Below are 16,175 nucleotides of genomic sequence, written 5' to 3' on the forward strand. Positions count from 1 at the left end.
CACATCTCGCTGCACGGTCTGCTGAATCCGTGGTACTTAGCGCCGTCGTGCAGGATGCTGTACTGCACATTTATATAGATATAAGCTATTAAGTAGATGTAGCAAATATGTAGAGAAAGAAAATTCATCTTATGATATTGCCGTCTTAATGGATTATGCAGTGTAGTTTAATGACATCTCAATGGAAGGCGATGCCATAAAGGAAAGCTTTGTTCAATATCTCACCATATCAAAAATACTTCTTGTTCATAATCCAAGGAATTGAGACGTTCTCAATAACGAAAACTGCCGATATTACAGTAGTAAATAAAAAGGATTTTTTAGCAAGTTAAATTTAATATCCAGTAGAAAATGTAAGATATATGGAAAACGAATGATTTGTTTTAATTATAAAACAGTAGAAAATATGTTCCTTAAAGTATTTACTTTTTTTAATGACAAATGGAATAGGTTTGCGATGAGATAATTTTAAAGGTAATAATTACAAATCGGTAAGCTCAAAAAAAAATTATAATTCTGAGTAAAATTACTATAATATATGAACATGAATTTCATCATTATTGAGAATTCTTTTCATTTAAATATACCAATCATAAAAATTTCAAAATATTAAAGAATGTCTTGTAACTTGAAAAAATCCTTTAAAAAATTATATTTTATATGATAGATAACTTCTGAAGATTAATATTACTGCAAAGTAAAAATAAAAATATGTTTAATACATGCATAATATTTGTAAATATTTTATATAAAATTTTGTAACATGGCTGTATCTTAAACATGTTCCGTTTGTTTTGTCTCCATCTTGTTTATTTATCTATCTGGGGATATTCTTGTTTACTATATATTGAATTGCCATAAAAAGTTTTAGAACTTAAGAAACGAAATAAAATTGTAATTAAAAAGCTCCAGTTGTAAGATAGACATTAAAAAGATGTGACATAAAACTTGATACAAAAAAAGTATCATTATGCGAGACGAAATATGACATATTAGCATAAAAATAAAGTACAATCAAATTACTTTAAAACGACAGTGTATGAAATTCATAAAAATATGGAAGGGTTAATACGGAAATTGTAAGAATAATGCATATTACGAGATAAAGATGAAATTGAAAATTCTGGTTTTATGTTAATACTAGGAAGAACAATATTTAAATCATAACAAAAAAGAAAAAAAATTATGAAAAAATATTGGTTTGAATTTCATTACAATAATAAATAATAGCACACAAATAAGAATAAATTATGCTTAAATTTAATTTCATAAAGTATTAAAAACGAAGAAAAAACTGCAATAAAATAAAACTGTTTTCTAGAATTTTTTTTTTCTTTCCATTTTAAAACGTCATAAGAAATATTTTGGGGTTATAAGAGATTTAGTATTTACGTGGAAAAACATCCGAATTTCGTTTAATTTTTGACTTAAAAAAAGAAAAGAAAATTACTTTCTGAAATGTAAATTTTAAACCTTAAAAGTATGCTAGCTAATTTAAGTCTAACGATCTATTTCGAGGGCGACATTCTGTGTTTAGCAACTGCAAATGAAGTTGCCCCCCCCACACCTGCCAAAGTATCTAGGAAAAATGAATTGTCAGGAAGCCATGACAAACAGCATAAACACACACTTAGGTGAATGCAAAATGGACCCCATTAGGTGCAGCCCACGCGTTCATTACCTACGAAGGGGTACGACCCAAAGTTGTAAATAAACAACTCAACTCTATACCATTTATAAACTTTCAAGAGAAGAGAAAACCTGACAGCAACTTCCCATTCCCATATTAGAGGTGTCCCACAGTGGGACAAATAACAATTACACCATGTAGTTTTACAATAAGTCCTGTTTAAGAGGTAAAATCTTTACTTTATCCCCCCCCCTTTACCCTACAAGCTTTATAACTTTAATACATAAATATTAATACATAATTATAATACATAAATTTTCACATTAAAATCAATGGATCCTAAACAGAATGTTTACAATCAGTCATTTGAAAATTATATTATTTAATTACATTTGTAAATAAAACAATTTTCTTATAATAAAATATTAATATTCAAAGCATTAATTTATGATAATTTATAACAGAGAATATTACGGTGCATTATTGATCAGGATTTATGCAGCAAATGCTCCGCAACCAATATCAGTACGTCGAACTTACAATCTTTCATATTACTTATTTCCTATTTCATTACCTATTTATCACTAGGGAGCACATCAGATTTAGGATGAGAAGTTTCTGGTATGGTGATTGGTTCTCTACACTCTGATGTTACAAAAATAACGGGGGTCATCCACCCCCTGCTGATAACGGGATATACCTTCTACAGGAGGGTGGCTCTTAGGACTCAACTTTAGTTCTCACCAATACCGTCGTGGCGGTCCAGTAATACAGTTTTTTCCACGAGCCTTTTAGACAGGTAGGAATACTAGCAGTCTTTTGTGATTAACTTCATTTGTTTCAAGCATAAATATGATTCAAGCAACGACATTCCAAAGATTTCCACCCCATTAAATACCAAGCTTATCACTTTCTTAAACTGATCAGAATAGAAAACGATATATATATATATATATATATATATATATATATATATATATATATATATATATATATATATATATATATATATATATATATATATATATATATATATATATATATATATATATATATATATATATATATATATATGTAATGATATTTTAACTCTAATTTCAATTTAATTAATTTTCATCTTAATTTAGCTCATAGTAATTTCATTCTAAAATATTCTCTTATTTCGTGATCCAATTCCACTGTCTCTACTTAATTAATTCAAGAGAAGCTTTGTTAAATTGTTGAATCAGCTAAAATCTAACTTTCCCACACCGCGCGTAAAGAGATAAAATACCGCTGATCAGGCAAATTCTTTTTTAAAATCTCCTTGTGTTTCCCCTGCCTTGTCCACGCTTGTAGCGAAAATCCCTATCGAAATCTCATAATACATTAGCACTGTAAAGAAATATTTTCCCTATCAAAATCATTGGTTATATAAGACCAGGGATAAAATGTCCAAGAGCTTTTCCCTCATTCCTTTTCTGTGTCGCTCTGTGTGCTCATCGCTTGTACATATGCTTGCTTCTTCAAAATGAAATAAAACGACGTCACAAAATTAAAAGTATCTTCATTGTCTTCAAACTGCATCATGCTTCACAACAAATAATGTTACATATTAAAAAAGTCGACAAGGATAGTTTCCTGTGAAAAATTGTCAAATGAACTGAAAGAATTAAAATTAAATCCGGATTCTGAAAATTGATATATATATATATATATATATATATATACTGTACTTATTTTATATTTTATGATTTATAAGTTTTCTTTCTTTTTCTGGAAATTCTTATCACAGATTTAGATTATACCATGTTTTTTATCTCGGCACTCGTAGGAGTTTACTATAATATGATTTTAGCGTGGGCTCTTTTTTATCTGATGTCTTCGTTTACAACCCATTTCCTTTGGAGTTCCTGCAGTAATTGGTATATACATCTGTGTGTGTAAAAGCGAAAATATAAATTTTAAAAGGGAGTGTCATTTTATATTCATTTAAATTTTTTGATAAGAATTATACTCTCAAAAATAATGCAATGCATTATAAGTGGTGCATGTAGCACAATTTAGCTATAATCTTAGCTCTCAATTTAGCTATAATCTTGAGCTATTTAGCAATTTAGCTCATTTTCTTAGTTATTATATTCGATATTAAAAATATTTACAATCACAAAAAAATATTCGTAAGAAGAAACTTTATTTCGAATTTAATGATTCAGTAGCAACTTTAATTGATCCATCAGTAAAATTCATTGGGAAAAATATCCAGGTGGCTTGCTTCGTTATCACGTTTTGTACAATGCAAAGCTGACAGAAACAAATTTTGAACACTTTACAATCTTTAGACTTGTGAACTGCTCACTCGAGCTGCCACAATTCTCTTGTTATGATTGCATGCTCATTTTTACTTTCTCTCATACTAAGTGTAAAGTACTTTAATCTTCAAAAAAATTTGGACTCGAGTATTTAACGAATTTCCATGTTTTGAACCTCTTTGAATTCGAAAAATGAATTTTTGGTATTAGGTCTGTTTGTCCGTCTGTCTGTCTTTTGTTCTCCCGTCTGTGACAAATATAACTCAGATACGCGTTGAGCAAGGGGGTTGAAATTTTGTATATAATCTTAGCACCAAACGTGCAGATTTCTATCTAATTTTGGTCAAAATCTATTCAGATGAAGTCTGCCTTTTCGGCTGTTTGAGCATTAAGTTAACACTGTAGTTATAAAACGAATAGAGCTAGATCGATAAATTCGGTACGTAGATTTGCATGCATGCATGATATGTTATGCTAATTAATGGTTGGGTTGGTTTAATCTGCTGAAATAAATAAACCAATTATCCCTGAATATAAATAATTAACGAAAAAAACTTCGCATATTTACTCTTTAAATCAAAATATATGAAACAATACTTTAAAGTTTTGAAAACTTTCCACACTATTTTGTCGAAAACAAAATTTATAAGTAAAAAAAAAAAAAAAAAAAATTATGATTTAGTTAAGACGTGATTTATTTAAGTTAAAAGTAAATACTTTTCATCAAAATAAAAAGCAAAAAGGTAACTCCATACCAATTGCAACATAGGGCTGACCGAATTCATTGCTTGAGTGAGACTGGCCAAAGAATAATATAAAGCAATGCAACTCGAGGCACTCGTTTATGAATTCCGTGTTTACTTCATGTGAAGCACAACCAGTTTGATTACAATTCTTTTTTATTCTATTAGTGGAAGATCTTAGAGTGATGGATAAAAATCAGTAATAGTTTGAAATCGATTAATGAAAATTCCATTTGAACAAAAGGAGACTGCTTTGTAAACTTCACAAACTATCCTCATATACTCTACGTTCCGCCTATGTTTATATGTCATATATAAGAAAAAGCATATACACACATTTATACTTCGTATAATTTTTGAATTCTTATATTTAAATCTAACTAATTACATTGATTTATCAAATGAATGACACATTTAGTGTGATGGTTTTATATTACGCAAAAACTGCTTGGAGTTCCCATTATAGTTTTGGTAAAATTGAGGAATTGAATTTCTAGGTTGATACAGAAAAAAATATTAGAAAGAACTTTTGTCAATGAGGCATGATGGCATCCTTTGTAACTAAATATTCTTACATACCGTTCAATTAATTAATTGAAATTAAAGATATTGAATTTTAGCTTTAGACGTAAATATCTTTAAAAGAGGGCAATCTAAATATTTCTTTTAACCCAGAGACATAATACTTCTTTGGGCTAATATTTGATGTAATAATACATGTAGAAATCTTGATATCAGCTGCTGCTCAAAACAAAATTCCAATTGTTGCAACATGCAGATAACACAAGTAAATAATTTTCATGAAGCTAGATGCAACGTGCCTTCGCTGGAGTGCCAAAGTACAAACAAAATACAAATATTGTTGATTGTTTTTATTTTTGTCGACAGTTTTTCGATTTGATGCATATTTTGTGATTCGCATTCACACTTCATGTTGTTTTAAAAGTCTGGATATTGAAAAAAATTAAATATTTAATCAAATATTCAAAATCTAGTATTTGGATTTTGAGCTCTGATGATATGATAGCATTGAGGAAATAAGTGTCTGAATTCCAGATTCTAAAAAGTTATAAGGAGACCAAAACTATGTTAAAAAGAAATGTTCGTTGGAACATTAAAAAAATATATGACCTTGAAATGATGCAATATAATATATAATAGTGCAATTATATATTGTATTGCATTGAAAAACTGAAATACATTTCAATTGGAATAAAATTTTAGTCAATGAGCTCAAATTAAAAGAACAGCCATTAAAGAGACATACGACATGATAGTAGGAAAACTGCCCAAAAATTTCAATACGCAAAAAATAAGACAAAATTAAATCAAACAATAAAAGAAATTGCAAATATTTTAAGGTATGAAATAAAACGAATACTACGAAATAAAAATAAAAGTAAAGTATCTACTGAAAGCAATTTTACTTCAATATTGGCAAAAGCATGCCAGCAATAAATATGATTAAATAGAAAATAAAATTAATATTATGATTAAGCATTGTTACAAACTGTGTTTAAATAAGTTTTGGCAAAATGATTACAATTATGAAAATAACTGTACAGGAATGCAATTGGTATCACAGGAAAGCTGATTTTTGTTTTTTCTTATATCAACTGTAAAAAAGTAAAAAAAATTCAAACTGGAGATTTTTACGAATCCCCACATTTTAGACCTCTCTGAGTTGGAAAAACACATTTAAAAAATATCCTTCTGTCTATCTGTCTGTGACAAATGTAACTCAAAAACTGACAAAATTTGGTATAAGGTCTTTACCCCAAATTTGTAAATTTAAATCAAATTTTCAGCAAGTCTGTTTGTTCGGTTATTTTTCGAATATAAGTTAATATGATAATTACAAAACGAAGACAGTTAGATGGATAAAATTTGGCACACAGATTTAACAGTTATAGTGTAGGCATTCATCAAAGTTTGAGCCAAATCCAACAAACAGTTGGCCGTCTGTCTATCTGTATTTTTAGAAGCGTCTAAAAGGAATAACTCAAAGATGTAATGACTTAAATATATCATATTTGATAAGTGATTTTGTGGCAACAATTGTAATTTTGTGACAATTTTTTCTTTCATTCGGTTGGGACAAGTTCGTCTAAGATGCACATTAGATTTCCAGTTACTATTAACTGCATATCAGGGATTAATCATCATAAAACTTGCCAAGGATTCCACGATAAAATCAGTAAATCAATAAAATGCCAAATTAACACCAAAGGTTTAATTTTTGTAAGTGTTGTACGCCAGTACCAGTCAGCGCGTTTTTTGTGATAATGCCTTCATTAGATGTATGCGAGAAATGTTTGTTAAGGCTGCTCAAATTGGTTTGAATTTTAAGACGCGCAAAATAATTTTTATATTATCTGAATTTTCAGATTTTATCATGTTTTATTTGTCATTTGACTCATATCTGTGATTCTCATTTACATATTAAATGACTCCCTTCTTAATTATCTTTTAATTATAATAGAGAAGAGTGTATTTAGTGAATCATGACAATTTCTTGAGCGTTCTGCTCATGTAGATAAGCCCCACTTGTTTCAGTCTGGAAATCTCTTATTCCCACCGCACTTTTAAATCTTATGCATTGAAAAGTATATCAATCTATAGATAACAGATATTATCTATGAATGTGTAAATAGTTAGAAACTGTAGTCAAGAGATAATAAAGAAGAGTCCTTCAAATTAGATAAAAAGTCCCTACTGCAAGCGTGAATCAGAGCAACTAATATGAACTTGTTAAATAAATCGAATTTTATCGAATGTTTAAAATACAGTGAGAGTAGAAAATTACCAAACTGAAGAAAATTTATCGTATTTACATAACAAAAAGAGAGGTCTTTTCTAGTATCAGTCAAAAATATTCCAGTACCTCCTTAAATTTAAATCAAGTATCAATATTACAGTGAAACATCGATATAAGGTAAATGCTAAGACTCTCCTATATTTACAGAATCTCCAATCGACATTCAAATAATGTCTATATCGTTACTGTCGAATTATTGGGAAAATTGTCGCTTCAAACCTTATTTTTTTACATATAAATAACAAGAACACCATTTTGAATATACGGTAGTTTCACAGTAAGCAGCTGTTGAACAAATTATTAGCGAAAACTCTGAATTAATGGTAGTTTATTTGTAAGAAGAACATTTTAGTAATAAATAATGAAAGAATCCAACATTTATTCCATAAAATATTACAAAATATAAATTATGCTATAGACGTTACGGTAATGTAATGAACTAGTGATTGTGCATAATCACCGTATTAAATCACACACACACATATATGGGGGTATTGAAAGTTACAAAATAAAATTCAAAGTATGAGCAGTAACCTACTTTCACATTCGCATTACGTCAAAGGCACTGGCACTGCCATGCAGTGAACAATTTTTTTCCTTCTATGTATTTCATTCACCTTGTTGATCCCCCCCCCCTCCATAACTGTGAAATGGGTAGAATTTTAGAGAGACCGCTGCATAGCGATCTTTAGGAATGATCATAATAATAAGACAGGAGTCTTATTATTGCTTTATATTTTGGCTATAAATATTCGGCTATAATATTGGCATTTTCTTATAATGTTTATTAATAGTTAATAAATAAATATCGATACTCTCCATGGGTTAAGAATAGTTGTAGTTTCTTATGGCACTTGCCACTGACAAGCCCGCTGTTACGAAGATAGCGATTTTAAGCCAATAGGGGAGCGTCTCTTGTTTTTTTTTTTTTTTTTTTTTTTTTTTTTAGTAGCGCCAACTAGGGCCAAGAGCACGACTTTGTTTCTCCTGCATCGCTCATTCGTTTGCACAACCCCTTTTTACAGGAGGGCACATTCACACATCTCACAGATAGAACAACCATGCCCAAACCGGGACTCGAACCCGGGACGCCCAGATCATGGGGAAGACGCGCTACCCCTATGCCAGGACGCCGGCAAGAGGAGTTGTTAAATTCTCAAAGGATATATATCCATTGAGCCTTTAACAACTCGATTTGCTTCGAATAATTGAGTCTTAAGTAGTTTAATTTTTTTTTAAACCAACGACAATTAGATTATAATCATTTCTCAGAACTTGATAGCGTAAATCGAGAGTGAACTCATCAATGAACAATGCATAGTTTCTAACAGGTATTTAAGTGATATAATGTCGACAATCCAATACTATTGTTTCAATGATTTTAAATAGCTTTACTGATTGATACTTTACTGATACTTTGAAAGTTCATTGATTCTTTTATCATTTCTTAATCAAGTCAACCAAATCTTATGCAAAATCCTTTGCTGATGGATGCTTTTATCTTCGGTTATCTTAGTTACATTTATCGATACGTTTTCATATTCAAAACTTACCTTAATATCCGTTTAACAATGACAATGCGATTCGGATTGACATCATCTGGAAAAGTTAATCTACGAAGATAGGAAAATCTTCGAATAATGGCAATGTAAAATAGGTTTTACCGCTTTACTCGAGACCGCTTAGTTAAGTTGAGAAAGCGCATTTAGAGGGATTCTTTGACTAGATTAGAATCCAATTGATTTAAAATGATAAAATGACTATATGATGTCAAAAATCGTTAAACAGCCCTTGCTACTTTATTCTAAAATTTTCTCTTATTTCCTAATCCGAATCCCACTTTTCCATTTAATTATATCTAATATGCGTTCTAAAAAAATTCATGACTAGCGCTCTTCTCACGCTCCGAGCAAAGAGATAAAATTTTCTAACGTCCACATATTTCTTTCAAAGATACCAAAGATTCCTTTTGTAAATCGACCCATGCCAAAGAATTCTGAGAAGAATTTATCAATAAATGCACTAAGGATAAAATTTCTCACACTTTTATCTTGTATTTTAGTGAGAACAGGCATGTTCTGAGTAAAATTCTAAATTTGTTTTCTGTTCGGCCATCGTTTTACAGAATTATGGTACACACACACACATGCACGCGCACGCACACACGCGCACGCACACACACGCACACGCACACACACATATATCAATAGATAAAGAGAGAGAGTGGAAGAGAGAAAAATTTTAAACATTTCTACATGAATTAACTTGATTAATTTATTATTGCAATGAAAGGATTTCGTTTGAGTAGTTATTAAATTCATTTTTAAGAGCAACATAATCATCATTGGTAAATTGTAAATCGACAACACATCCTTTGCTTATTATTTCTATTTATAAAATTACGATCTAATTATTATATTTGCATGCGTTTTTTTTAAATGTTTGAAATTTCTATCTTTATTCTTTATTTAAACTTCTCGTTCCTGGAGACAAATGAGATTGCATTCAGAAATTAATACAAAGTAAAATATGTAGAAAACTAAATAGTAATGTTTTTAAAAGTGAGATTGTATTTCTTATATATATATATATATATATATATATTGGAAAAATATACTAATTTTCCATGTGTGAAACTAAGATAGTAAAAAATCGCTAAAACAACAAGCAAAAGATAAAAAAAAGATACAGAAATAAAAAATTTTAAAAAAAAGTAATAGCCTCTTAAGTTAAAAACACTGTCAGCTGCGTGAGTATTCCACTATGTTTTTGGTTTCGATGGATTATAACCACTGTTTTGAGATCTCCACAATTAAATTCTGTGCTTTCCACGCTAGATTCTGCTTTTCTCTAAACAGAATAAACGGCGAAATCTTTTTTTTTTCGTGCAAGTCAAAAAAGAAATTTAAAATCGTTTCTGTTTCCATGAGAAACACAAATTTTTTCACTTTCTTTATTCATCTTTTTTTCTTTCTTTCTTTTTTTTTTTTTTTTTTTTTGAAAACTAATTTTCCGAATGCTTTGGTCCTTCCGGGTTCAACAGTTAGGCGTATTTTTTTTTTATTTCTATTTCAGACTATTCTTTATCCATTTTTCAATTCATATAAATTAGGTAAAATATGTGTCTAATGCTATTTTTATTATATGAAATGATACAAGGCCTAAAAGCAGCAAATTTATTATAAATAAAAATAAAGGATTAGAGATCTAATCAGAGTCAGTCCTAGGGCATAGAAAAAAGAATATTCATGCACTCCTAAGCAAATAACAAGTCCTCTTAAAAATCCGCATTTATATATTCTCATGAAATAAATAAATAAAGTAAAATAATGTAGCTATATACAAACAAAATTAAAATACATTTTATTGTTTTTTTAAAAATTAGTAATAGATTTTAATTGCTCAAAAAGAAAAATAATTTTCAATAACTATTTTTAACTTTGGTTTAAGGTATCCTTCGAAAGTTCATTAAAACATCTGATAACACATCTAATCATTACTATGAGGATTGGGAAACAAGTGTAGAAATTACAGTTTCGTTTGATAGACAAGAGCTGCAAAGTTGTGGTAATCTTTCTCAATTATGTTTTTTTTTTTTTAATCATGCATCGAATAATTAAAAGTAAGTATTTTTTTCGATGAGACTGCGCGATAGTATTTGATATTCAAACTGTCCCTATACAGAAAAAATTAAGGAAAAGTTTTTAAACATATAAAATGGTCTTATTTGTAATTTTTTATTGCTGTTAATTTTCTAAAATATCATTTGCGTCACTTCTTTTCCCATAGCTTGTTTTTTTTTTTCTCTGTGTATCATCAAAAAGAATTTTAAAAAAAATTCCATCCAAAATTGTTTACTTGCAATTCTCAGTGATAATAATTCGTTTCGAAGCCCAGATATAGCAATAATAACACCTACACTATGTCACAAAGACTTTTCCTATCTTTTAAATTTGAAAAATAAATCAAGCTTTTGATGTCTACAAAATAAAAATAAAGATAAAAAACAGGAAAACAAGAATGAAATCAGACATTCTATCCTCTATAACTGCTTGTTAATAGTATTAAAGAAATGAAAACGAATTGCGATTTATTTTAATTAATGAAATGAAACTACAATTAGTAAATTAGTGGTGCCAGAATGGACAAGTGCTGACATTTGAAGGATGAAAAATATAACAAAAATATAAAGAATACAATTCATAACAACAAAATGAATACCAATTTAAAGTAACAAATAAAATAAAACAAAAGAGTAAAGAGGTGTATACTAAATTATATGCTGTTTTTTAAGTGCACTTTAAGAGAGAAATAATAATAATTAAAAAAAAGAATAGAAACTATGTTTCTTCGGAATGCGCATTATAATGCTTTTACATAATTTATTCTAATTTTCATTGTTTTATGATTAGAACAAATCGGAATTTCTCAAATTTCTGAACCTCAAGCATAGGCGAGGTGAAAATGAAAGGTAATTTTAAAATTTCAACACATTTTTTTCGTCTTTCAAAAAATACTTGAACATTTACAAGAAAAATAGCTCAGAAAATAAAGCTGATTTTAAAGATTTCGTTAAAACTAATAATCTACAAAACTATTTTTATTTGAATTTTCTATTAGCTAAGATTAGTTAATGTCTCATTTTTTAAATTTATAATCAAACTTTTGGAGCGTATATATTTGATGGATTGATGAAAATGCAAAGTTATGTACGTACTCATTATTGTTACTGCATATAAATAAAAATATTAGGATATTGTATATTCATTTATTTAAGATTTCTAACACAATTTAAATAAATTCATATTATAATTTATGATAAATCGATAGTCTTTGAACGTAATATGTCTGTTAACCTACATTACACTATAATTTTGCATTGTGCAATCAATAATTTGCACTATAATTTTTGTTAATTGGTGCAAAAGTATATTTTTATAGACATATTCGCCATAAAAAACTTTTACCACGTGACACTATACAAAGTTCTTAACTGTAATATATGAATTCCTATAAAAAAAGAAGAAGAAGAAAAAAAAAAAAAAATTGCATATTCTGCGGTTTGCCGATAAACCGATTACCAACAGTTCTGCCCTTTATTTTATTTTTTTATTGAGTAGTTTCAGGTATTTTAACTCTTGAGAGAGAAACCACCGCATTTTTACCTTCTCTTATGCGAAGTGTAGAGAAAGTACTATAATTGACAAAATTTCGAAGAAAAAGTTTGGGGAATCTCCACATGTCAGATCATCCTAAATTCAAAAAACACATTAATTCTAAATTGTTTTGAGCTTGATGGTTCAAATTTGGATACAGTTTTTACACCAAATTCGTGAATTTCAATAAAATTTTGAGTAAAATCCGTTCAAATGTCTGTTTGACCGGTTATTCGAATATAAGTTAACACTAAAATTACAAAACGAAGAGAGCTAGATGGAAAAAATTCGATGCACAGATTTAATATCAGAGATCTAGATGTTTATCAGATTTTGAAAACTAACAAATGAAAACAAATTTTGAACTAATAGTATATGGATTTTACTATTGGTTCAAAACAAATTTGTATGTTTCCATATAATTTTGAATGCAATCCCTTTTAGAGGAATTCTGTCTATCCGACTTTTCAAGTATAAGTGAACTCGATAGCTATGAAACATAATGAGTTGCAAAGATAAAATTTGAAAAGTTGGCTTTGCATCTAAACAGTAGATTCTTATCAAATATTGAATCACGTTTGTCAAAGGATTGACAGTTTGTCGATCTGTACTTTAGCATGCATGTTTATCAAATTTTGAAAACTAACAGATGAAAACAAATTTTGAACTAATGGTAGAAAGCAAATGAAGTAATGGTTAAAATCTATGAATTTTGGCAAGCGATCTTACAAACACAAGTATAATTCCGTGGGAAATTTGTTTCAATCATTCGGAAAAAAGATATTCGAAAACATATTCTCTTAGTAAATAAAAAAAAAATTAGTTTCACGGTAAAGATCTATATTTCATTAATATTATTTGTCAAATATTTGCAAGGCATCTGCGGCCCATAGTTTTATGCAGAGAGAGGGGGGGATAAGGCCTTTATTGGAAAGTGCGAGAAAGTTTCGAGGGACCTACTTCTCCTGGTTTGGGTAACACATTTAAAAATTTATACATTTCGTATATTACTTATTAATTAATATTCCACCTATCAATTCTTCTTCAAGAAGTAAAAAATGTGTCATCATCAGTTTTAAAAGCAATTAAAGCATTAACATTGTCTAAAATTTCATCGACTTTTCCTCATTGTAGAAGAGGAGCATGTGTGTGGTTTGAGATTGGTTATCTTTTTCTTCTTCTTTTTAGAATAAATTATTAATCTTCAAAACTCGGAAACATAAGTTAATCAAGAAAATATAATTATTAAGAATGATAAAACAATATTGGTTATAAATAAGATTTTAAATTGAATTATAACTATTTCCCATTCTAAAAGTTGCAAATTATTTTTAGTTATCTTTTCTATATTTATTATTTTAGTTAATAATTAATGCCACGCCCTAGATTTAACGATTCACGCGCGTTGTCTAAAACTACACAGGAAATGATTTTAAAATATATTACGATTACTTTCTTTCTTATTATTTGAAACCAGTTTATTTTGTTTAAAGATTTTTATTGGCATTCTTTCAAGGCAGGTAACATCTATTCCGGATCTTAAATTTTAGTATGTTAGTTTTATTTAAATTACATTGTATTAAAATTTGTTTCCCAATTCAAAAATCCGCCACAAGCTCTTTCCAAAACGGACTTCAATGTTTTTAGCAAAAATCTTATTCTTAAAAAAAACCCGTTTTTTTTTAAATTTTTAATTATTAAATTTTCAAGAAGTTAATTGTGCTGATTTGATGATCATTAGTTAATTAACTAGCTATTACTGTGTAAAAATAGTGATAGTAATATTTTATCTTTTCATGGAATTATATTAATCTAGAAGATTCATCAAGCAATGCATGAAAAGTTTGGATTGAATGTTTTAGAACAAACTCTGATAAACGTTTGCAATCGACAAAATTCAATTTAACATTTTTTTTTTAAGAAGTTAAGTATAGAATGAAGACTTTTCAGTAAACCAACAGATCTCATCTCAACTCTATCGCGGTCCCGCCAGAAAACTTATTCCGACCCGCCCATGGTAACGGTTAAGGCCACATGAGTAGATCAAAACTATTGTACAAGAAAATGAAATCGAGACAGCCAAGAATAAAACGCCCATCCCTCGATAATACGATCCACCAAACAAGTCACCAGCGAGAAGAGCTAGAGTAGCGCCCAAAACCTTCACCAGGTAAGCTGAGGCGATAAGTCGCCAAGACCTAGCAAACCAAACGTAAGAATCTTGAAGTCGGGCGGAAAAGCAACCAATGAGAAGGAATCGTCTCTGATAAACTTCGTAGGAGGTAAACTGCGATGCGACGAAGAGTTGCAGAACGTCGGAGAGACTGAGTTGGGAGAAGTCTGTTGTGTTTACAAGTTTATCGTTCAAAAGTGACAGTCAATGTGATGGGTGTCGTACTTATGTAGGAAAAAATATAAGCCACCTAGACATGGATACTAAAATATTTTCTTTAGCCGTAGCTGTCCTCGCTCTGATGTCCTTCGTCTGTGCAATTCGTGAAGAGAAAGGTAAGTTTTCTCATATATTGGAGTTTTCCTTCATTCCCTTTGAACGCGTGCTTGCCCACGTGAAACCGGGCCCACTCTTTTGTTGTGCCCCGCAGCCCAGGGGTGTGTGGTCCGTAGAGTAAAAGCTAATACGATGTCTTGCACGGAAACGAGTTTAGGTGAACTTCAGACGGTAAAAAGTGTGCCGATTTGCATCCGAAAAAGATGCGTTCATATTCTTCTGTGTGCAGAAACCCACCTGTTTCGTATTTACTTTTTTATTCCAAAAAATCCTCTGAATTTTTCAAGGTGAGCGATTAGAATAGATAGGTGACATTTCGAAATGATAATAAATATAATTAGGTTTGTATTCATTTTGAGGTAGTAGCAACAAATCACTAAATTTATTAGATAATTTTTTTATTTTATATTGAATTAACACATAAAATGATAAAAGGAAAAGTTTTTAACATAATATTTATTATGAAAGTTATTCTATCCATATTCTATTTTAATGTAATTCGTTTGAAACAACATTAATAATTCTGGATTTTGAAGCTATTTAATTTTTCTTTCGAAATTGTTTCTTTATATGATTATACTGTTTTAAAGAATTAAACATATTGAAAAACATTTTTATTATTTAAAAAGGTGTTAACTTTTATTAAGTATTTTCTTCTTTTTAAATTGTTCAGATGTCAGTCGAATTAAAAAATAATTTAATGATGCAATTATCTAACAAAATCACACACTTTTCTGACTGCTCTTTCGAAATAATTAACTGATGAAATAATTAATTATGAATAACGATTATCAATTTATTTACTGAAGCGGAATATAAAAATTAACTTTTAATTAAAATTAATTTTTTATAGAGTTTTAATGAAATATTTCAGTTCAAGAAATTTTGCTTACAAATATTAAATATTTTTTGGGAGGGAAAAGTAGACCCTTAAATTTTTTTAATTCTTGTCACCTCCCCCACGGAGACATGGTCCACTTTTAAGAAACCCTGAAGCAATAGATTTTTCATTATAAATTGTTGGTTTG

At 29.2% G+C, this 16,175-nt stretch overlaps 1 protein-coding gene across 1 annotated transcript in view; it reads left to right on the forward strand.

The window, feature by feature from the left end:
• Nucleotides 1–14,942: 14,942 nt before the first annotated feature.
• LOC129968490 (epidermal growth factor receptor-like) overlaps nucleotides 14,943–16,175 on the forward strand; it is a 179,984-nt gene continuing 178,751 nt past the window's right edge. Inside the window, exon 1 of the mRNA XM_056082420.1 lies at nucleotides 14,943–15,146. Coding sequence (XP_055938395.1) covers nucleotides 15,068–15,146 — 79 coding nt within the window. The 5' untranslated portion in view covers nucleotides 14,943–15,067. The remainder of the gene's footprint in view (nucleotides 15,147–16,175) is intronic.

The sequence above is a fragment of the Argiope bruennichi genome, chromosome 5 (genome assembly GCF_947563725.1).
Source record: "Argiope bruennichi chromosome 5, qqArgBrue1.1, whole genome shotgun sequence".
NCBI lineage: Eukaryota > Metazoa > Arthropoda > Arachnida > Araneae > Araneidae > Argiope > Argiope bruennichi.